At 42.4% G+C, this 23,319-nt stretch overlaps 3 protein-coding genes across 5 annotated transcripts; 1 reads left to right on the top strand and 2 right to left on the bottom strand.

The window, feature by feature from the left end:
• The first annotated feature begins 625 nt into the window (after positions 1 to 625).
• LOC112876815 (microtubule-associated protein RP/EB family member 1C) lies at positions 626 to 2,842 on the top strand. The gene is made up of 6 exons (XM_025940994.1): positions 626 to 784; positions 952 to 1,107; positions 1,575 to 1,681; positions 1,845 to 2,067; positions 2,156 to 2,269; positions 2,385 to 2,842. Exons 1-6 carry the CDS (start codon positions 674 to 676, stop codon positions 2,649 to 2,651), a joined length of 978 nt encoding a protein of 325 aa, XP_025796779.1. The 5' UTR covers positions 626 to 673; the 3' UTR covers positions 2,652 to 2,842.
• Positions 2,843 to 3,754: 912 nt separating this feature from the next.
• Positions 3,755 to 9,975, bottom strand: LOC112877162 (trafficking protein particle complex subunit 13). Of its 3 annotated transcripts, none has more exons than XM_025941378.1 (12): positions 9,312 to 9,975; positions 9,130 to 9,214; positions 8,198 to 8,324; positions 8,001 to 8,103; positions 7,843 to 7,857; positions 7,307 to 7,452; positions 6,938 to 7,133; positions 6,670 to 6,744; positions 5,317 to 5,433; positions 4,668 to 4,712; positions 4,174 to 4,272; positions 3,755 to 4,045 (listed from the first exon to the last, which is right to left on the bottom strand). In XM_025941378.1, exons 1-12 carry the CDS (start codon positions 9,825 to 9,827, stop codon positions 4,025 to 4,027), a joined length of 1,545 nt encoding a protein of 514 aa, XP_025797163.1. In that variant the 5' UTR covers positions 9,828 to 9,975; the 3' UTR covers positions 3,755 to 4,024. The 3 variants fall into 3 exon arrangements, 2 of the variants coding, with proteins under 2 accessions (XP_025797163.1, XP_025797164.1); XM_025941379.1 differs by having other exon boundaries at positions 8,198 to 8,328; positions 9,312 to 9,786; XR_003225453.1 differs by lacking the exons at positions 3,755 to 4,045; positions 4,174 to 4,272; positions 4,668 to 4,712 and having other exon boundaries at positions 5,368 to 5,433; positions 7,012 to 7,133.
• Positions 9,976 to 10,006: 31 nt separating this feature from the next.
• Positions 10,007 to 21,991, bottom strand: LOC112877161 (mediator of RNA polymerase II transcription subunit 16). Its single transcript, XM_025941377.1, has 16 exons — positions 21,554 to 21,991; positions 20,550 to 20,618; positions 19,989 to 20,077; positions 19,237 to 19,349; positions 18,975 to 19,076; positions 17,107 to 17,191; positions 16,405 to 16,998; positions 15,356 to 15,974; positions 15,104 to 15,183; positions 14,515 to 14,597; positions 13,227 to 13,463; positions 12,698 to 12,872; positions 12,048 to 12,568; positions 11,287 to 11,463; positions 10,600 to 10,983; positions 10,007 to 10,498 (listed from the first exon to the last, which is right to left on the bottom strand). Exons 1-16 carry the CDS (start codon positions 21,970 to 21,972, stop codon positions 10,358 to 10,360), a joined length of 3,888 nt encoding a protein of 1,295 aa, XP_025797162.1. The 5' UTR covers positions 21,973 to 21,991; the 3' UTR covers positions 10,007 to 10,357.
• Between the last annotated feature and the right edge of the window lie 1,328 nt (positions 21,992 to 23,319).

Raw genomic sequence — 23,319 nt, forward strand, 5'->3', positions numbered from 1 at the left:
GAGAGTTTAACTTTGGCTGCAAACGGAAGCGCCCCATTGGCCCATTCCATTTCCTCAAGCAGTCAAGCGCATACGCAGAGCCAGAAACACACTTGAGGGGAAGATAATTGCACATGAGACCTTACTGCCCTACGCATTTACACTTGCGCAACAAATGTCAGGATGCGATCTGAAATCCATCCTCCTAGCGTCTCATATTTATGTCTGATGCCGTTGTCGACGATTTTTCTCCTCCACATGACTTGAAGCCTACGAAGTAATTCGACGGAACCCGCATGGAGTTCACCAGAAATCCAGCAAGGGCTGCCGGGCAAAATATTTTTCCCCAGAGCGCGCACGCTTCACCCTGGCTCCAGCAAACCCAAGGCGAATCACGAGACCGCCCCCACGCGCCCGTCCCAACGGTCGACCGAATCCCGCCGTCCACCTGCGCCCCGCGCCCACTTCCCACCGTCCAGATCGCCCTCGCCTGGCCCGCGCCGAGGTTAGAATCGTCCGGACGCGAAGCCCTCCTCTTCCCTTTTAAGACAAGCCCGGGCAGCGGGCGCCTCCCAGTTCGAAATCTCAAATCCATCCATCCTCCTCGCGTTCTCCCCCAACCCCAACCCCACCCCGCTCCACGCCTCCACCCCACCCCCCATCCTCCGATCCCCGCGAGCGGCGGCGGCCAGCGATGGCGGCGAGCAACATCGGCATGATGGACGGCGCCTACTTCGTCGGGCGCAACGAGATCCTCGCGTGGATCAACACCACGCTGCAGCTCGGCCTCTCCAAGGTGGAGGAGGTAAGCGACGCCCGCGTCTCCTGTTCCCGATCTCCGCGGTGTGGTGCCGGAGGTTTCTCGGATCTGCGGGGAGGATGCTCCGTTTGTATTGGTTGGGGGTGGGTGGGTTCTGCGCGAGGCGAGTCCCTGAGAGGCTGAAACCAGCGGTTGATTTCGGTGGTCTGCAGGCGGCGTCGGGCGCGGTAGCGTGCCAGCTGATGGACGCGGCGCACCCGGGGGCGGTGCCGATGCACAAGGTCAACTTCGACGCCAAGACCGAGTACGACATGATCCAGAACTACAAGGTCCTGCAGGACGTGTTCAACAAGCTCAAGATCACCAAGGTGAGTCCCGGCTTGGTTTATTTCCCCTCTTTCTGCCGCCCGCGTGCGAGGTCACATCATGGATATTAAGATTTCTGCTACTAAAACAATTAATTTACATGTCATATTTTGGTAGGTATTTCTCATGTCCAGTTTTGGTGGGTTTCCTGTGTTTCGGCTATTACTTAGTTTGGTAACCACATAAAGGGATCTTAATTTTTTCTGGTTTCCTTTGCTAATTCAAAGCAGATTGATGCCGCCATAATCTTCTTACTCTATTTTTTCCCATGCCGTGTTGTTTTGTAACGTTGGAATATGACAAGAAGAATCAAACACTGCATTCCTAGATCTTTTTTTTTCATACTGCTAGAAACCTTTGAAATCAAGAGTTAGCAATGTGTCTTTTCTAGTTTAGGTTCTTAGTTGCTACTCTAAACTGGCTTTTGGTACTGCTGGGATCTTACTCTTTGTTGTTTCCTTTGTCGCAGCACATCGAGGTGAACAAACTCATCAAAGGAAGACCTCTTGACAATTTGGAGTTTATGCAGTGGATGAAAAGATACTGTGATTCTGTCAATGGTGGCTTCATGACCAGGTAATCACTGATCTGGTCACTTTTTGTAGCCTGTAGATCAATTGAGTGCGAACATTTCCCAGTACTTAGTTTCCTTGATTTCTACCAATTGTAACTGAACTGTACTGTAAGAAATTGTCTGGATGCTTACATTTTATTTTCCTGTTCTGTATGACACACACAGCTACAATGCTTCTGAGAGAAGGGAAAGCAGCAAAGGTGGAAAAGAAACCAACAGAAGAACATCGGTGCCCTCTCACACGCCGGCCAAGTCTACATCCACAGGACACAAGGCTCAACCTTCATCACATGGCACTAAGCGGGGAAGTGGACAAGCGGCTAATGCGCCACAACGCAGTGCTAAACCATCACTTGCCAACTCTGGTGGACCAGCTTATGATGAACAGGTTATTCTTAGTAATCAGTCTATGTAAATATTTCTCCAAATTTGTTCTCCATATGCAACATTATGAAGACTTGTCCCATGGTTTGCAGATCACTGAGCTGAAGCTCCTGGTTGATAGCCTGGAGAAGGAGAGAGATTTCTACTTCTCCAAGTTGCGGGACATTGAGATCCTGTGCCAGAGCCCTGAAGTTGAGCACGTGCCTGTGAGTACTGAGTAGTTGCAGTGTATCTATCATTTGAAAGACTTCTGAGTTGTTGTTCTATCCATTGTTCAGAGTTGTGTTTTGATGATGGTGCTGATGTGTCTTCTGCTCTCAGGTCCATGCTATCCAGAACATACTCTACACATCAGAGGACGACCCAGCAACAGTGGCCGAGGCTCAGGCGATGGTTTCCAAGCAGCAGCAGCCGGCGCTGAGCCCCATCCTGGAGGCGTCCGATGAGAGGCCGAAGCAAGAGGTTGCGAACAAGCGGAAGAGCATCTCGGACCTGGAGGAGTTTGGGATGGCATCCAGCTCACGGCAGAGGCTCTCCGACATCTCCGACGTGCAGCTGTGTGGATCCCCGCTGATGAGTTTCAGTTGAAGCAACTGTCGTTGCTACAAAATCGGTCTCGTCATTGCTGTTATGACCTGGTCTTTTGTAAGGCAGTGAAACTATCTCCGTTGGATTGGTTTGTGGATCCGTCTGTTGTACGGTCGGTGGTGTATTGTCGTGTGCCCGTTTGCAAGGTACTCCTCCCGTCCTATTAATATACAAGGCGTAACTATTTTTTACTTAAATCTCATAATATAAGACGCGTTCTCTACGTATATATACACGTACATCGATACAGTAATATTAGTGTTGATGGAGAGAATTAAATACGTTCCTCGGTCTTTGAACCAGAGGTGGTTACGTCTTATATACTGGGACGGAGGAAGTAGTAATATTTTCCGCCACAGAATTTGTGGCCGCTACAAATCATTCATATATTATGATCTAAGGTGGTATTACCCGTTGGCTGTTGCCATTCTTTCTTTCTTTTTTCTTTTTTTTTATTGGCGCTGCAAGGAAATCAAAACATTCATATCATTTTTTTTTATACCGGCTCGAGCTAACTGAAGAGAACACAACACCTCCACCTGCTACGGAGTACTGACGGATTTATACAGCACCATTTTAATCCCCACAATTCAAACTCCCCCCCTGCAAAATATCGACACTGCCCTCCCGCGCCCCGCCCCTCACCCAACGGCCGGCCAGATCACGCCGTCCAGCGCGACCACTCCCGCCATGAGCCCATGACACCTCTGAGCTGCCAGAAACTCAGGCCATGGTTACAAAAGTGTAGAAGAATAGAATGGAGCTGCTGTCATTGATCTGATGACATTTGATCTTTTGGGACATTGGGAAAACTAGGGCATCTCTCCTCTGGGTTGGTTTGTGGTTTCATCTGCTGTATGGACATATGGTGGTGTAACGTCGTCTGCCCCTTGCAACGTACTATCTGCCAGAGTTCGTGCATTCTGCAACGTATTAAACAAGCATGTATTCAGCAATGTCGTGTTAAGCATGATATTACCAGCTGGCGAAAAAATTGGCTACCGTCGTGACTGTTTGGAACGTGCTTGCATTCAATTCATGGTGAAAAAGCAGCTAATAGCATTGGAGGAACATGCAGCACCACTCTTCATTACCAAAATTCATAACCCTGCAACCTTCAATCGTCCGAAAGGCATGCAATGCCGGGAGCGTTTAAACGCATGCAAAGAGTACAGGAAAAGTCCTGATGGGTGAACAAAAACCAACCCTGTTCTACATGGCATTCATAGAAATAAATAGATAGTATTAATTACAACCGGATGTATCACGTGGTTAATAAACACAATTACATCAGCAACACCATGTTCAATGCAAGCTATGTATACCTCCCATGGTAAGGAAAAGGGTGGAAAGGTATCTCTCTATGCAGCCTTCTATTCTGCATCAACAAAAATCTGCAAGGCAGAAGCATGTGATGGAAGGGTTTCGGCAGCTTCATGAACGAACAGGAAGATGACTTCACATGATTGATTGCTGCAAGTGCTAGTATGCTAATGTTCACAGAATAAACATGATTTTGTACCTCTATGTCAGGCAAAGGTTCGTAGTACTTCTTTTCCTGCACAGCATACATGGTAATTCCGGAAATCTTTTGTACTCCTAGCTGGGTGGCTACCATGCTCTGCATATTATTCCAAAGATACTCATTTCACCTTTATTGCCATAAAGGGGGAAAACGTTTCATTTTATTGGCCAGAGAAAAAAGAAACACACAATCTCTCACTTGTAGACTTGTATGGTCAGACAAGGACATGCAAAAGGATAGACTTCTATGGTTACTTATAGCTACTAATTTTGATAGTATGCTTTCACTTTAAGCACGCTTCTATGCAAGAGACATGAGAGCAATGTTAATTTCTCATTTATCTACCTATGCTTTCCTAATTAATCAACAAATGCCACCACTTTTCAGATTATCAATACAAGACAGGAGTGGCTGAAATACAATTAAAAACTGGCAGACAATTGAGTTTTGAAACGATGGGAGAAAGTTACGAGTTCAGATAATTTCCTTACCAAATCAAATTTGATAGACTCAAAAGCCTCCACCAAAGGTAAAATCTGTGCACAGGTAAAGCAGGATATAAGAAAACATGCTAACAGCATTATGTTCATTATAAAAATAGAGAGGCAAAGGCCCACTCAAGCGAATAGCTGCCATCAGCTGGTAGTGTATTCCGATATGATGATTTTCTTGCTTTTGCTATTGTTCATTAAAGAATAACTTGAGTGGAAACAAGTTTACTAATGTAGAATAATCATTATCAGAGTTGGAGAAATCCAGCTAATATTAACAATGTGCACCTGCTATGTACATCTAACCACTTTCACATAGCCAAAAAACAACACTAGCCCAAAGCATGATTTCAATAAAAAATTCTCTGTAAAACATTTTTCTTTTTTATTAGAAAAAATCAGAAATCTATTACCATGCCAATATCCAACTAATTAATGCACACCTAAATAAGGGGCAACTGTTTAAGTAAAAGCCCAAAGCAAGTAGAATGCTGATCTCAATTTCATAGGATAAATGTTTAAGCAGATGTTAAAACATGGAAAGCCCCCACCAAAATGTATTCTAATGAAAACCATTGCTAAATAAATCACCTAATCTAGCCATGTTCCACGATAAACCAAAAAAAAACGTGCAAGTGAAGCAACTAACCAACTTTTGTAGTCCATTGACTAGAACAACTCTTTCTTCACCGGTCATACATGGAGCTAGAAATACTTCAAAAGGGCCAACAGTTTTGTCTGTTTGGTTTGTAAGACAAAGATTGACCTGAAGATGTGTCCATTAGACAACAGCAGTATAAATGTGAAACCATCTTATCGCGTACTAAAATTAGTTCCCTAATCACATCACTTCATCCACAGCAATAGAGAAGTAATGGAAATGCAAAGTAAGGGGGGCTATTTCAAGTTCCCTTCAAATATCACTGAACGTCTGAAACCAACAAGACAGAATGTGACCTAGTAATTATTGCTGGTTGCCATACGGATCAAACCAAGATAAACTCCTAACTGATTTAACAAGAAAACAGTAAAGACTAAAGGCCAAGGCAAGTTACAAGCTTTTAGATACTGTTGCTAATACATAGAAAACAACCTTGCTAAGTAATAAATACCGCCACTGAGCTTCTGATAATACCGCTTTTGAGTTCATACAATTAAAATTTTAAGATACTAGTAAACTCTTAACGTTGAGCCTGTTTATACTGGGTAAGAGCAGATTACTGTGGGTATCATCCAGATAAATAGGACCATGAGGTGGACTTGTTAAATGTAAAACATAGACATCTTAGAACCTTGTGCTATTGAAAAGAAAATGAGAAGAGAATAAGGGGAAACATAAAAGTGGAATGAGTTGAAAGGAGCAAAATAATACAGGAACAGAATTCCTGACATCCTGCTGTGCAGCTTGCCTTCTGGAAGTTTATGGCACAGTTGCATTTAATTATGGAAGATACAATGAGAAAATGGATTCAGGTCGACTTAATTTTATAATAATAAGCCAGAAAGCTAAGAGCCTAAGAGGCTCTAGCTATACTAGAACAGAAAGTCCCAAAAGGAATTCAGGCATCATTGACTTCCATCTAATATTTTCTTGATTTCACTGGACAAGAGAAGACAAAAGAAACTAATATATTTTCCAATTTGGTTAAAATGCTAAAATCTGAAATTTAAAATGACCCATAAGTAAACTACAATATATCAATGCCAGAGTAAATTTATCATGCATGAAACATAACTGCATTAGATGACTCAGGGGCGACACCAGGGAGGGGTGGGGGGGGGGGGGGGGCAGCCTACCCCCCGGCCCATGGTACGCAAACCCCATACACACACAAAAAAATCACCATAAAATTGAAAGGAAAATTAAAATTTGAGCACCCCTAATAGCTCATATATGTTATTATCTGGCCCCTTATGAGATTTTTCTGGCTTCACCCTTAAGATGACTCTCCAGGCAACAGTAATCTAGTATGCTTAAAAACAAATGCAAACCAGAATTTACCATGAATGGTCTTTCTGCATATATGATAGGTGGAACTTTCACAGCACGTAGATCAACATCTTTGCTTGCAGTTGGCTGAAAGAAAGAGAGTTGTAACAATTATATACAATGGAATTTCCCTCAAAAAATTATATACAACCGAAGCAATTCAATAATGAGGGAGCAAGAGAATGATAATATTAGGCTCAATATCACTGTAACTAACAAAAGTAAAGTTCCAACACATAGCAATAAGATTTTTTAAAACGGAAGCAGGAACTTCACTAACAGTGCTATGAATGTTTTGAGTCTGCAAGCGGCCTGGTTCACCCAGATTTGTCCGCCATGTTATCTGAAATTTACCAAGTATACTGCTTAACTCCAACTTGGGTTGACCAGCCTCATCAGATGATGATCTAAGCTGGTAAAGGTAATTGTATATTCCTCCCCCAGCTCTGATGAGGATAGGCTGTTTGCAGAGGTCCCTGCATGAAAAAATGGAACCCAAATCAGATATTTTGCTTAGTCAAGCATCCGTTTCATTCATATATTAAACTGCCACAATAAAATGCCAGAACATACGTGCCACTCAACATTCTCGCATAGCCGTAGTGTGTTCTTATCAAAACAAATCTAGTTTTTTAAGCGCTTGAATTACCCTATTTCAGACTTCACTGCTGAGGGATGCTCATCAGCTTCCAATCTTGTAGCTTTCCATTGTTGGGCAGGCTCAAAATCAACTTGATCCATGTAAAGATTAGATTTTGTATGGTTCTCTATACAGGCTTCCAGATATGTAATGTCCTGTCAACATAGACTAACGATATAAAACAGAAGACTGCCATGGTGAATTAACAAGTGTGCAATAATGCAGAAAATAACAAACAGCACAAGCTGTTGTTTTAACAACGAAATACACCCAACTCTTGATGAAAATAATTTGTTAAAACAGAATGTAGATATATTAAAAATGGAATGAGGCCTCTGCTTTGTTAAGAAATTCAAATTGGCAAGAAAAATGCAAAGTGTCATTTTAAGCAAAGCAAAGAAAAAAATGCAACAGATCAGAAGGCTGTAATTGTGAATCGTTTTTTAAGTTATAATTATCTCCAATTAAGATTTCTAAAGACAGCATCTACAATTAACAAAAGGACTTACAGTTATTGTTTAGACTCAAAACAAGAGATGACCTACCTTGATGGTGCGAACCTGAAAAGGAAAAAGTTGCAGAAAATTTATTGACATGTACTTTGTATAATATCATTCTGCTTGTTCTATCAATAATGAGATTATGATTTTGAGATATATACAGAATGTAGATTAGACAGAAATAAAATCTGGAAACTAGTTACCTTTGTCCTAACAGATAATGGGTTTGAAACAGAGAACTTAAAGAACTGGGGAAGATATTTACGCTCCCCATCACCGTCATTGTATAAAGCAGTACATACAAGTCTGGATTCAATCACAAAATGAGCAAATCAACAACAAATATTGCTTTCAGCAAAGGAGAAACATACACATAAAATGAAAATGCAGAGGAACATACGTATGTGCTCCTAGTTCTTTGACGTCATGCTCCACAATGAAATCATATCGACCCCCTGATCTAATTGACTCAACAGGGGACTTCGATGTATCTAGAAGAAGTATTCTCTGTCTCTCCGTTTGTATTTCTGCCTAGTGTAAGTAAAGCACCAGTCAAACACATTGGATACTTAAAAATAGTGAATAATACATTTTTTTAGAAAAAAAGTCATGGATATGAAGTAAAATCTTGCTGCAATGATTATATCAATGAAAACGATTTTTAATTCAAGTATATGCAAAGTTATCAATAAAAATTAAAAAGCATATGCCCATCTACAGTTTACAAGCATCCAAAAGTAACATAAAGTAATATTTTAGAAATTAAACAAGGTGAGGTATGCTGTAGAGGGTATCTTGACCATAAGATCAAGAGCATGAAATTGCACCAATCTTAGGTTATCAATCTTATCATCAAGTCATCAGACAGTTAGTTGTTTGACTTGATCATAACTCATAGGTAACATAAAGTAATATTTTAGAAATTAAACAAGGTGAGGTATGCTCTATTGAATCCAGTTATTGCTTGCAAACCTCAAGGTAACCATGTACCACAAGTATTGACATAGAGAGAAACCTGCCAATCTATCAGCAAAGCAACATTAAGAGCATCTAGTATGTGGAAATATAGCATATGAGAAACAAGTAAACTGATTAATCTAGTGATTGATCTAAAGCTTGGCTCATGAGAGCAATCCAACACTCATATTCGAGATTCTGAATTTCTGACACTGGAGCAAATGCAGAAACCTGGAAGTTTAACAGACTTTACTGACATTACGATCAACCACACAACTTCACCCGATTTAAATCCAATTTGCAAGAAATGATCCAAGAATTTAAATGCATTTTTAAAAATCGTGAGACGAAAAGAGGTTCCGCTGGATAGAACACCTTGATGACGACGTCCCTGGCCTCGAAGCTGGAGCTGTTGTTGATGCTGATGTAGCTGCAGAAGGTCTCGCCCAAATAGATGGCCCTAGACACCCACACAAGCACACCAAAATCAGCGATCGCGGCACCTGAAGCAGCACGGAACGCTCCGGAATCGGGACTTGGGGAGGGAGGAAGCGAACCCGAACGACTGGGGGAGGACGAGGAGCCCCGGCAGCGCGAGGGCGTCGGCGGGGTCGCGGAGGAGGAAGCGGTCGCGGAAGGTGAATTCCCCAGGGACGGTGGCGGTGGGGTCCGGCGGGTGGAGGATGCTGTGGAGGAAGTCGGCGGCGGCGGACGGGTCGGGGCCGGTAAGCGCGTCCTCCGGGAGGAAGACGTCGCGCGGGTCGAAGCGGAGCAGCGCGGCCGGGTCGGGCTGGAGCGAGGGGCGGGACAGCCGCATCACGCGGAACGCCAGCGAGTGGTTCTGCTGCTGCTGCTGCGCCGCCGCGGCCGGGGACGGCGACTGCACGCCGCCGGCGTAGGGCGACGCCATCGCCGGAGATGGGGGGCGCTGGAGGGCAGAGATCTGGACGCGGCTTCGGTTCAGGAGTCCGCGCGCTCGCAGCAGCCGAGCTGAACCCAGTAGTAGTACTGATGAAACCGACGGCTCCGATTCGGTCGGCCTCAAGTTGGAGCGTGATGAGCGCTTTTGGCATCTTCTTATTACAGAAATCAGTATCAGACGTGTTCAGAAAGTTAAATTCCGATGAATTTTAAACCACTGGAGTAGATTTCGATGTGCCGGTGTTCAAATTTCACAGGTGATTGCTCACCCGTGAATTCTCAATGGTAACCGAAATTTCGTTTCATCTAAGGCAAAGCATAGAAGCAGGACTTCATTTAACCAGTAACCATGTAGTGGATGAACTGTAATGCCATTGTTAATAATACCACTATATACACAAAGACAGCATAACGCAAATGTTAGTCACATGGTTCAGACCCCAGAATTGCTCCTAATTCTACCCAGCGCCTTACACAGCTGTTAGGCCAAGTGTGTGTATCTGCCCTGATCTATGCAGGCCAACCATGATCCTCCGGCCTGAACCTATAGTCTAGCGTTAGATGCAAAACCCACGATGCTGATACATATTTTGCCAAGAATGCTATCCGGAGCGAAGTTGTCACCAAAGCCAGTACTTGGACAACTTTCACCCATGAGCGAAGTTGTCACCAAAGCCAGTACTTAAACAACTTTCACCCACGAACCCCCGCACATTGGGCAGGCATGGCTCCACCGGCTGATCCACCAAGCCTCGCGTTCATTTGTCGGGTTTGGGGCACCAGGCTGCGCAAATGCACAAGTTTGCCGCAAACATCGTATGCACTGGAAAGAACATACGATTCATGAGAACACATAACATGTCCCAATAACTTGTTAAAGAACTCTGGACTGGCCATTGTTAAAGCAACTTTAAGCATACTCACCTTATACCATTCACCGTCAAGACCTGTTCTCCACACAGCCGTGACAACATCCCTTCTAGATCCCATGACACCAAGATATCCTCCCAAACCAACAGATGTTTTCAGACCAAATGCTGCGTCCCTTTCAGACAACCGGCGCTTTCTTGGCCAAAGACTTTGAACACCAAGGGAATTCCCATAGTCCTCTTCCATGTCAGACAAATGAGGGTTGATGGAACCACTGACTTTTTGATGAGGCATGTTATCCAATGGACCAAAATCATCTGGTTCTGACCATGGTCCACCAAACATGTTGCGCCTATGCCATTCTTCAGCAGGTGGTTGCAGTTCTAATTCACGAAGTAGAAGACCAGCAGCATCAGCTCCTCGGGGGCGAGGCATATTCTACACAGATATGGGAAATAATGAATCAAAATAGCATTGGACCTATGCATCAAGGGGCCACTGAAAATGCCAAAATGGCATGCCTAAGCCCTGACCGTAATAGTGCATGTTTCGTTCAAAGACAACCACAAAATGAATAGCTTCTGCTAACAGAACAATAATAAACCTTTTGAAGGAGTAGTCCCGAGTTCAGCACAAAACAGAAAAAAAAACTGTGCTATATGATGGAAGCTCAAAATATGCCCACATAAAAAGTATACAAATGCAACTAATAGAAACTTCCATGAAAATTTCGACTAATACCTGCATGTGGGGACCAAGAGATGCTTCCACTACCTCAGGGAGCACAGTGTAATTGCCGTCGATGTAGTGCAACCTTATGATAATGTTGTTGGAACCAACCTGAGAAGCAGGTAATGGATGTGGCAAGGTAGATGTCCTTCGACACAGATCAACCAATATGAGAAAAAGGACCTTGACCTACAATAATGAAATAAAATTAAGCGGATAGTTCGATATAAGCTAGACAAAAGAAATCCTCTTTTCAAAGAACAGAAAGAGAAATCTGTAAAATAACCGGGAAAATAACTAAATATAATAAATAAGCAAATTATTAAATCAAAGCCCTATCCATGCTGTGCTGCAACGAAATTTAAAACTGCTTAAATCAAGGGTTCAAAAATAACACAGAGATGCAATAGCACTGTATGATGGCTATAATCGAAATGTGTATTCTCATAACAATTAAGACTAGTTATTTCCAAAGAAATGCACAAGCCAAAACATTGTTGTTTCCATCCCGGTTCAGGTCAAAAAGTATTTCAGCCCACATAGGACATTGTCAACTTTTTTACTACAGCGAAGTTTAAATGCCAAACGACTGATCCCACTCCGATCACACTAACTTCCAAAGATTCATTTAATATTATTAATATTGAAGTTGTCAGAAAGCAATAATTTTTGCAGCCATTCACTAATATACATACAATGTTGTGTATTTCCATCGAACAAACCCCAGATTATGGGGAAAAAACAAAGCATTTTGCCGATAATTTGATAATCACCTCGTCTGAAGTATACCCTTGGCCAGCGTTGCCAGAACCTATTCTAACAGATTTTCCAATCGGATTTTCTTCAGGACCCTTTGCTCCAAGTGCAAATTGCCCACCACGCATAGCCTGCCCATCTTCTACTTTGGCAGCCCCTAGACCAGACCTTACTGTTGTACTGCTGTCCTCTGTCTTAGCATTCATCATGTGCTGTATTTTCTGGATAGCAGAATCTTGATTTTTTTGTGCATTTGCAAGTAACCTTGGTGATTGCCTTCTCCGGAAAAGTAGACAAAATAGCAATAATTGACATAATCTATGGAGAAAATGGCAATCCCCAATAAGCCTAACAGCAGGTGTGCCAGGGAATGTGCCCGTATTAATGCTGATGGGCATAAACGATGACCTCCCACTCATTGGATTTGGTGTTGTAGTGGCAGCACCATCAGAGTTGTTACTAATCTTAGCAATTGCACCTTGGACCCACTCCTGCATTTGTGAGTTGCCTGGTCCAGATGTCGCCCCCCCTTGATTACCTGAAATTTGCAGGTGAGCATAACTAAGTTGGAAGTAAACAAACACTTTAGCTCATAAGTTCGGCATGCGCTTTTTTGTGTGGAAACAAAAGAAAAGCACAAGTTTTAGCAAGAGCATGCATAACTAACCTTGATTATTTGACGGCGTAGGAGAACTATTTGTTGGACTTGTAACCATATTTCTAGAAGTGCCTGTTGTAGAAGATGGTCCAACATGACTAGCCAGAGTTCGACAGAAACTTGCATAACGCCGCAAGCGTGTGATGAAATGTGATGCTAAATCAAGAACAGCATCAACGTAACCCTGCATTTGGATGCTAAAAAAATAAGTTATGTTTAAAGTAACATGAAGAATTTCTATGCAGATAACCTGTACAGAAATATATACACTAATATGCCCGTTACAGAATTATATAATACATCAGTTTTGGCAAAGCATAACAGGCATTGAACATGAGTTCACCTCACACAACTAGAGCAATATATATGTGAAAGAGATAAAGTATACCAATAATTGCTCAGTGGCAAGTCCTAGAAGAATAAATTCGAGAACAAAAGAAATGGACTATAGCCAATGAACAAAAGAAATGGACTATAGCTGAATTTATGTTCCATGACAATTAAATGAAACCAATTCGCGTAAAGTAGACAGCTAAACCTGGATGTTCGGAAGTAGAGCTGGTTCAACAGTCATTTTGTCAGGTTCAATGCTAGATAACATATCACTGGAAGCTTGCCAGGGCTCAGGTAGCAGAGTTGATGGATTTATAAGGGCAGACTCAATTCCTTTGCCTAGCATATCCAGAAGTAATCTTGCTTGCATGTCCAACACAAGTGCTCGGACATCTTGGGCATTTGTTCCTTCCAATAACCTACACTTAATCCTGTCGAGGTTCTGCATGAAGTAGATCCATTAGTCACAAACTTTTCAAAAAAAAAAGATCCATAAATCACGAGGAAGAAAGGTAGTTCAACAAGCCCTTAATCATTGAAGTCAAAAGGTATAAGTACAAGCAAATATCTAGTGCTACCGTGCTACCAAACATGGTAGCATCTAAACTGGTACATGAAAACTTCAACTAAGAATACGGATGGACAGAGTATGCAAGCATCTATCATCATGCAAATTTGAGGCTGAACAAAAACTTGTACAACCTGAAACAAAAAAAAGAGAAAATCAGTACTTGAAATAGTTGCGGATGTAATTATTTCACTGATCCGCAACCCGTAACGAAGTGCTGATTTATCTTTCTTTTCCTCTTTGCACAAGTTTTTGTACATCCCCAAATTTAGCATGATAATGAAAGCCAAGAAGGCTCAAAGGTAGCCCAGGAGCTCACAAACGGAGAAAATACACGAGCACTCAGTGGTTTGGTGCTGCAATTGCTTGCTACATTTTCTAATTTCTTTCCTACGTGTACACAGCCATACACTTCAACATGCAACCATATTTACTGACAGAGTAGAAACTCCAACAATAAAAGGGGGCAAAAGAGATACCTAAACAGATTGCTTTATACCAGTGGGACCAAGATATTTTTGCAGCCTTATTAGTTAAAGGTAATAGTGATGTATTATAGAATAGAATTGTATTTCAGTTATAACATGTATCCCCGCTATTGCATAATGAGAAATAGAAAAAAGAAAAAAATCGTGGCCTGTAACAATGCACTCGAATGTTCTATGGCTAGTTGATATGGAAGCAAACAAAAGAGAAAGTGGGCCATGTGCAGGAAAGGAAGAAGCCAAAAACTGTACAATGTGTACACTACATGTCTCAATCAAACTTAACTGGTGACTGATGGTATGACCACTGTGGTAAATGATGAATTGACTGTGGTTAAGACTGTGTATGCAACATACCAATTCAGGTGTAAAAGAGATAAAGATATAAACAATCAGATACCACGTTGATCTAGTATAGTTTGTCAAAAGCAACAACTTACAGGACAGTGCTGCTGCCTCTGTTGCATAGTCGGAAGAGAATGGAAGTCCGCATCCAGAAAAGCTATCACGCTGTTAAGTGAGACTGGAAAAAACAAATAATTGAGTTATCCATGGACGATTATAAATATTGGAGATGTTAAACAGATCAGATGCTAAAAACAGACTAAAGCATTAAACACATTTTTATTTGGTTAGAAAATCGCGTCACAACAGGAAATAACCTAATGTTGCACAAAGTAATATAGTTTACATGAATGAAAACTGAACGGACAATTCCATATATGCCAAATACAAAGTTAACCACTTCAAAGTTATCATTTGCAAACTTCCAGACAAAAAATAAGCATAACCAAATATTTATTCCACCAAGACATGATGCCTTAACTAAAGCGGTTCTAAATGTTAAAAAAAGAAGTAATTTTAATCTCCATAAACCCCAGAATGTGATTGTAGGATATGAAGTGTTGCCCATGAGAATGAATTTTATTGCTATAGCTCAGCCTCCAACAGGCGAACACAGGAAAGTTGATACCAATTAGATAGCAGAAACTACACAGAAAAAAATATCATCAGCAGCAATGCCCCTACCTATACCATCTTCAGCAGCACTCTGTGTACAACCGACAGCATCCCACCAATCCACTCCAGCCAACAGACTCCACCAAAATCTGACAGGATTATCAATTATCAAAGAGATAAAAGAACAGCAACAAAGCCTTCGGCCTCAAACAAGTTGGTTAGCTAGACATGAACCCCAACAAGAGATACATAAATTATCTAATGATCAAGAATATAAATCACATTAGTTAAGAACCAGCATCTATAAATTTGGTGGCATACCTATCTGCTATTGCCCGTTCCCATGCTGCTGAGTTGACCTTTGTTTGCGTGCTAAGAATTGCAGGAGGAAGCACACGTATTATCTTCAATATTGTTCGATCTTTGAGCGTGTCATGCCAAACTGATGCCAAGCAGCAACTACTGGAGGAAAAGGCTGGTGGAGCAATAGCTGAGCCAACATTGACATGGTAACTGTCAACTTGATCAAAATCTGGACCTGAGAAAATGTGCACTCCTCCACGGAGGAAAGCAACAGCAACTTCACCACCATGAGCAGAATAGACTATTTGAGCCAGCTGTCTAACATCATTTGGAAGATCATAAGGGTCAAAACTGAGTCTGTTTGCTCTGTCAACACTGCACTCGGAGGAGCTTCTTTCATCTGATGTTGTTGGCATTGGAACATATGTTTGAGGATTTTTAAGGTCCTCTGTTGGTGGAATGCTTTTGTTAACTCTAGTGGACCAAAAAATTTGCATGGGAGGTTGCCCACCAAAGCTAGTAGGGCTTCCAAATATTGGGTGAAGAACAACAGGTTGCCGCGAAGATTCCCAGCATTGCACCCTCCACCCAGTGATGGAAGGTCCTTCATCAGGATCGTAAGGAGACATATACTGCCCTGCAAGAAGTAATTTAAAGATCATCAATAAATAAATAAACACCAACTGATGCAAAAGAAAAAAAGTAAGAAGAATGTCAATTGGATAGTTGCTGATTGAGAAATCATGTTCTCTAGACTATGGCCCAGGATGTAAGAAACAAGGTAGTCCAAATAAGATTTGAGTGCATGGATCCATATCTCTCTTCTAATTTCAGTTCCAGACATATATAGTTAAATTAAGTGTGTACAAATAAGTGTGTGGATGTACGTTTTCTTTTTCCTTTTTGGTGGGGAGGAGGGTGGGTCTTTGGAGATGTGCAGAGTATATGATCATGACGGGCAGGAGAACATCATTAAAATCAGGTTCATGCCATGTTTCAGAATAAATTTGGATTATTACTGTGACTTGGGAAAGGAAAATTATATCAAGAACTGGCTCATCTCCCACCTTCAACTATTACAACTGTAATGACTGATCCTCCACGAGTCGGATCAAAAGCAACTGAAGTAACCCCAGAGCCCCAGGTAGTAGTGGTGGCTGACTGTGCAGCTGCTTCGGGACTGACATAAGCTGAAAAATTAGAAACTGGGCAACAATGGATTGATGCAGCCTCAGTAGTCTCGTTCTCTGTCTGTTTTTTTGTTTGTGCGCCCTCAGAAACAAGATAATCTTGCAAAGAAAATAGGTAGGCCGCTAGCGGAGCAAAACCAGGCCAGGAAGGAGGATTCAAAGACGGAGGAACCGAACTTGTTGCATTTATCTTCGCAGTTGCCTGAATACCATTGCCAAGTCCTGGCATCACCTCCCAAACAACTACAGTGGATGGATTAACAAGGGGTACTCCAGCAACATGTAAAGCTCCAGATTCCGTTACAATAGCATCAGCAGCCATTATGCCACTGGGTCCTGCTCCTAGAAGCCCTTTGCTAGTAGAAAACCATCTAGGCTGTGCTGAGTTTTGAGAAGGCCACTGTGACCAATGAAGCTGAACAGAACCTGATGAGAAAACTGAACAAACGCATAGAATACTTGGCCATCCAGCTGCAACAACAAGCTTAAGTCAGATTTTTAAGAGTAAACTAAGTGTTCAAATTCAAAGACTCCACAAAATCAATCTGTTCAGTAATATGCTCCATTTGCTTCACCAACCTGAACTTTGAGGCTGTTGGGTGAGGAATTTCTCCTCGAAGGTTTTCAGGTTTGAACTAGTAGAGCTTGCAGGAAGCCATCTATACTGCAGGATCAAGAAGAAAAAATAAATTTAGCAGAAGTACAGATATGAGCTTTTATTCTTCTATCTACAATCAAATTCTTTCAAGCCAAAAAGGTAATCTCACAATACTGTTACTCCCTCTTCTTTTCTATATGATGCTTTAACGTTGCACAAGCATTATTTTATGGGACTTTTGCGTTCTTGCCCCTGTATTGAGTGCCAATGATGATTTTGCCCCTCCTTTTTGCTTTGTGCGATTTTGCCCTCGCTTTTTTAAAACAAAGCTTAAGTTTGCCCCTATTCTGATAGAAGGAGTTAACGATCAAAAAGACAGATATACCCTATGTGATTTTGCCCTCTTTTAACATCAAGCACTCCTAAACCCTAACAGCCTCTGACCAGCGGGCCCCACCGGTCAGAGGAGACCTGGCCGGCCAAGACCGAGCCATGGCCGGCGGTGAGGCCTAGCCAGCGGCAGGACGGGGCGGCCCGCGGCCGCGGCCAGGGGAGGCAGCCGCGCGAGCAGCACCAGTGGCCGAAAGAACCCGCGCCTGGCCGCGTGAGCCGCGTCGGGTCGCCGCATGCGCCCCTGCGCACCTGCGCCTGGGCGCCCGCGCTGGGGCCGCCGCGTACGCTAGGACGCCATGCTAGCCCGCGCCAGGAGGCCGTGCACGCCCCCACTCCTGGTGCCGCTGCCTCTTGCTACCTAGCTTGGGTTCCAACGGGGAGGTCTGGGTGAGAGTTTGGAGATGGAAGGGGATAGCTTTTGGATAATGTTAGGGGTAGTATAGTCTTTTCCCATTGCTTTAAATAGTTTTCCAATTTGATTCCATTTTTTTAGTGGACATCCAACTAACAGGGTTAAAAACAGGGGTAAACGGTGCCTTCATTTTCAAAAGGCGGGGGTAAAATCGCACAGCTGAAAAAATGAGGGTAAAATCACCATTTGACTTTGAAACAGGGGCAAGAATGCCAAAATCCCTTATTTTATTTATTTGATGCAAAGGATTCCAAGACATGATTCCATCTTCGTGATGTGTACCCTCATCATTTAGGGGGTGTTTGGTTCCGGAGGGCTAAACTTTAGCCCTATCACATCAAAGAGAATCTTGTCATTTAGAGCATTAAATAAAGTCTAATTACAAAACTAATTGTAGAACCCCTGAGCTAATTCGCGAGACGAATCCAATGAAGTATATTAATCCATGATTAGCGGATGGTTCCTGTAGCATCAATGTTGCAAATTATGGATTGATCAGGCTCATTAAATTCGTCTCGCGAATTAGCACCCATCTGTGCAAAAAGTTTTGTAAACAAATTTTATTTAATACTCCTAAATAGCAAGATTCTCGTTTGATGTGACGGGGCTAAAGTTTAGCCCTTCGGAACCAAACGGGGCCTTAGTATATGCTGCTCCGTCCTTTTCCAAATGCTTATCAACTTTAACCAAGGCACATCTATGTTGGTAGTAGCACTTTTTAATAGAGGAATACCAAAATGCCCTTTAAAGGTAATTCAGATGTATTTACCTATACATATACTGAGGTGTAACATAGGCAATCTGGATCTCAACCAAATACTACAATTAATTGAGCATTGTGTTTAAGAAATAAGAAAACGATGCTCCATATTTATAATCAAGCAATATCATGATCATTAAGCCTATACGCTATTATGCTCAGGAAATCTGACCTGTGAAAACAGGATCATTCGAATGTATTGTCACATTAACATAAGGGGGCATGTTATATAGTGAAAGTAAGCAGCATGGAGTTTAATACTATTATGTGTGTTAGCAACGTACCGGAGAAACCCCTGACAACCACTTGGTCACCACAGAAAGATCTTGACGCCATTCATGTTCACATTGCCACGAGCTGGCATCACGCACAAGATTTACGGGACCCTTCACCACAAAAAGTGCTGATTAATATGAGAAGATTTGATGGCATTAAATATATAAACTTTGAAAAGACAGCTACTAGAAAAACTCAGTTCTTATTACACTACAAATACAAAGCGAACTCCAACAGAAATGGTGGGACCATCTCAAGGGAATAGCTTACCTTATTTGGCTGTGTCCATATTGTGATCCGCCCATGAAAATTTGCCACTAGCAATGCACGAGGGCAGGACCGCGGAGACCATTCAATGAACTGAACAAAGTCACGTGGAGAATCTGTTCAATTGACAATACCATTACAGTGAAACATGCTGTGAATAGATAGATTTATTTCAGATGAGTTGTAATAATTTCAGAAAGAAACTCAGGGTGTGTTCGTTTCCTCCCTCTAAAGTTTAGACCCCGTCACATCAAAGAGAATCTTATCATTTAGAAGTATTAAATAAAATCTGTTTATAAAACTTTTTACACAGATGGGTGCTAATTCGCGAGACAAATTTAATGAGCCTAATTAATCCATAATTTGCCACAGTGATGCTACAGTAATCATCCGCTAATCATGGTCTAATATACCTCATTAGATTCGTCTCGCGAATTAGACCTGGGGTTCTGCAATTAGTTTTGTAATTAGACTTTATTTAATACTTCTAAATGATAAGATTCTCTTTGATGTAACCCCTCTAAAATTTAGACCCTGTGAAACGAACACACCCTCAATCTATGTTCTTACAGACAAAATAAAGTATCGAACTTGATCTGCATCTGCTTGTACACAGTCATAATCTGAGTACAACTACACCACTAAAATACAACTAGGGCTGAAATTTGAGACATATGCATATGTGTAGCAAAGAACAGCATGCAAGGAAATCGTTCCTATGAATATTTTGCGCAGCAGATAAAATAGACATGTACCTGCTTTTACATTGAATACAGAGCATTCTGTTGGTCTCTCCGGATTCAGGATATGTATAGGGATCCAAAATGGAGGACTCGAATTGGAGCTGGAGAAATAAATTCACATTATTTTCTGCAAAGAAAATTTCGTACCCAAAAACAATGGATAAAACAATTTCACTAAGAGGGTGAATACTCAAACATTCTTTGCAAGGAATTGACGTTGGGATCTCAGTTTTACTACTCTTGGTTTACCTATGTTCATGTTTGATTTTCTATGTTATCAGTCCACACTTCCTTTCTTTTGATGTATGCTGTACAAGGCTTGTAGCCCTGTTCCTGGAGTCCTAAGGAACTCTTTATAAAGTACTTGTACAGTTTTACTCTACTTATACATTACTTATAATTTTACCAGAAGGACTCTCTCCTGCAGTTTCTGTTCAAGTAAAGAAACCGCACTTTCTACCACAGGCTCCACTACCTAAGATAGCCCTCATAGTTTAAACATTATAAATTGTATGTGTGCAGATCAATCAAGGGACAAAACAAATCAGAGAAAGAATGTGAAGGAAATCAAACCTTGGAATACGTGCACAAGTCTCTGATGCACAAGCAATTGCATTCAGTTTCCCACACCAAGCAACCGCACTGCAGAAGAAAGCCCCACCAATATTGAAAGTTAATAAGCAGTTTACATGTGACATTAGGATCAAACTGGCACCTATACCAGGTAAATAGATTACAGAAACAGGAAACCAGAAAAGTAACAATAATAATGCACCTTGTTAGGACAATTAGAATTCAGGAGGTATCTGGAGAGAAGGATTGTTCCAGGAAATTTTGGATTTAATTAAACCCAATGATTTGGATCAAACCCCTCCCCCCTACCACCATTGTTCTCTCATCTCTCTCTATCCTAACAAGTCGTCAAAGGAGGTATAAGACTGTCAGCTCCAGAACACAGTAGCTTGTTACGAGAGTTAGCACATACGATATACAACAATTGGTAAAGAAACAATTATTTTTTTTTACAAAAAAGGATCAATGAAGGTTGACCCCATCAAATTCTCATTATGAAAAAGTTAAAAAGGTATCATTCCCACCAACAAGCTAGAATGAGCTGCTGTCATTCAAACTAGTCTAAGAAGACAAAGCACACAGCTTCATATATTTCTATAAGCAACAAAACTTCAGTCACTGCCACAAGAAACAAAGCTAAGCCAAAAACATAAGTACATGCATACCCTGTAACCCTAAAGGACCGATCAAATATGCCTTTCAACAAGCAAACAGTACTGAAATATCTTCAAAATTCATGTTAGCTGAGTCCTTAAAAAATCTACCACCTTCTAAACCAACGCAAACGCATAAACATACTCTCTTCGTAACGCCAAATTTGGTCTACATAACAACGATTCCTCAATCTACTACACCCATCATCACAACTTAAAGCATAAGAGCACGAGACTTTAAGTCTTCTGTAGTCATCAGAAGCCTAACTCACATCGACCACCAAAAGTGCGAGTAAAAATATTCAGCTTTGGCACCGGAAACGAAAGCTCGGGAAGCTCAGCTGCCTGCACCTGAAGTTCCTGCAGAGCTCGGGCACGCGCATCTTATGCCGGAGGCTCGCTGGCGACTGCTTGAGCCGAATCCGGAACACGGTCGCCGGCGACGCCTGCTGCCCTCCTCCGCCAGCACCACCGCCCCCTCCCACTCCCACCACGCCGCCCGCCTCCGCATCCCCCGAGCCAGGACCCCCATCCACCTCCATAGCCTCGCCCGCAACACCCGCTACTACTCCAGCCTCCGCCGCCTCGGCGCCCCCGCCATCCGCCGGTGCTAACTCCTCCTGGCCGCCCGCCTGCTGCTGCTGCTGCGGCGGCGGCGGCTGGTCCTTGGGCGGTGAGGCGGTCCCGTTCGGGGTGGGTGTCGGGGTGGAGACGGGCACTGGGACGGGGACGGGGACGGGGCTAGGGTTCGGGGGGGCGGAAGAGGTCATAGGGGCGGAGAGGGACGGGGGCCGGGGGGCAAGAAAAGAGGGGGAGCGAGGGGGCGCGGGTGCTTAGGTCACTTGAAGCGACCGGCCGTCGCTGTCGCGGGGAAGCGAGGGGAGAAGCGAGAGGGGGTTCCTGAGTTTCTGTGCGGCGGCGTCGCTGTCGAGTGGGTGGAGGTGGTGGTGGATGCGGGCGTGGAAAGGGCACGCGCGGACAGGGGGAGGGAGGGCCGGAGGGGAGGGAGACGGGCAGACGGGCAGACGGGGTGGGCTTCGTTTGGACGACGACCGCCCGAGCCCCGAGGAAACGCTGACTTGCAGAGTTGGAATAGCGCCATAGTGGCCTTGTCCAGCAATTCCGGAGAAATTTCTCTCGTCTCAGCTGGGGCCCGAACCCCCCGGTACTTCTAGTTGAAGTCTGAATATTGTGGTAACGTGAAATTGTCAAGCTGGAATTTTTTGATTCAGGATTTGAGTTTCAAAATTGTATTCTCATGATGCAAGTTTGAGATTCTTTGGACACGACTAGAAAATCCTAAATATGATTTATAAATCCCATGTACTTTTCATGTTTGTTATTATTTTATTTTAGATGGGCACACACAAGTCTTTGATCTAGATGGCACACACAAGTCTTTGATCTAGATGGCACATAAGAAAACCTTTTTATGAATGATAGTAAAATAAGTGCACTAGAGTTAATTTATGACTGTAATTTATTATCTGCCAGTTGAGGTCCATATCAAGAGGACGGAATATATTTTTCGGTTCTTTTAATGTGAGATGTGAGAAGCTCTCCATTTGTTCTTCCATTTCCAACAAGTAGAATAAAATCTAGTTCCTAAATATGATTTCTAAATTTCATAATGGAATTTCTGTATACTTTTCATGTTATTTAGTATTATATCGAGCTCACCAGTATTTTGATCTTAATGTCATATAAGCATAAGAATATTTTTTATGAATGATAATAAAGCATGTATCATGCCGATGGGATATACTGTATGATCCTTTTCATATGAGAACTTCTCCATCTATTCTTTGATTCCTAACAAGAAGAATATAACCTCTAGAAGTTCCTAAATATGATTTATAAATTCCATAATGGAATTTTAGTGTAACCTTTAAGTTACTTTAGTATTTATATGGGTGTGATCTAGTCATCTAGTAATGTGATATCATATTGGGGGGGGGGCACTAGCCAACAAGTAAGTGCCTGTTTGGATCCAACGGAAAGAAAAAGAGAAAGTGCAAAACTTTTGCTCTTTTGCACTTTCTTTTGCACTTTTGGATCCAAACACCCCAAAGTGCAAAAGGGCAAATGCTACCGTAATTTTGCTAATTATGGATTAA

This window comes from Panicum hallii, chromosome 9, assembly GCF_002211085.1.
Source record: "Panicum hallii strain FIL2 chromosome 9, PHallii_v3.1, whole genome shotgun sequence".
Lineage (NCBI taxonomy): Eukaryota > Viridiplantae > Streptophyta > Magnoliopsida > Poales > Poaceae > Panicum > Panicum hallii.

Excerpts from the sequence above, each read along its gene's own strand:
- LOC112876815 (XM_025940994.1), top strand. The coding sequence starts at position 674 with ATGGCGGCGAGCAACATCGGCATGATGGACGGCGCCTACTTCGTCGGG. Across the intron at positions 2,068-2,155 it reads GACCAGCTTATGATGAACAG|ATCACTGAGCTGAAGCTCCT; the intron begins GTTATTCTTAGT and ends CATGGTTTGCAG. Across the intron at positions 2,270-2,384 it reads CTGAAGTTGAGCACGTGCCT|GTCCATGCTATCCAGAACAT; the intron begins GTGAGTACTGAG and ends TTCTGCTCTCAG.
- LOC112877162 (XM_025941378.1), bottom strand. The coding sequence starts at position 9,827 with ATGCCAAAAGCGCTCATCACGCTCCAACTTGAGGCCGACCGAATCGGA. Across the intron at positions 5,434-6,669 it reads ATGCAGAAAGACCATTCATG|GTCAATCTTTGTCTTACAAA; the intron begins GTAAATTCTGGT and ends ACACATCTTCAG. Across the intron at positions 4,046-4,173 it reads AACCTTTGCCTGACATAGAG|ATTTTTGTTGATGCAGAATA; the intron begins GTACAAAATCAT and ends TCTGCCTTGCAG.
- LOC112877161 (XM_025941377.1), bottom strand. The coding sequence starts at position 21,972 with ATGACCTCTTCCGCCCCCCCGAACCCTAGCCCCGTCCCCGTCCCCGTC. Across the intron at positions 16,999-17,106 it reads CCAACAGCCTCAAAGTTCAG|CTGGATGGCCAAGTATTCTA; the intron begins GTTGGTGAAGCA and ends TTGTTGTTGCAG. Across the intron at positions 10,984-11,286 it reads CTCTTGGTCCCCACATGCAG|AATATGCCTCGCCCCCGAGG; the intron begins GTATTAGTCGAA and ends ATATCTGTGTAG.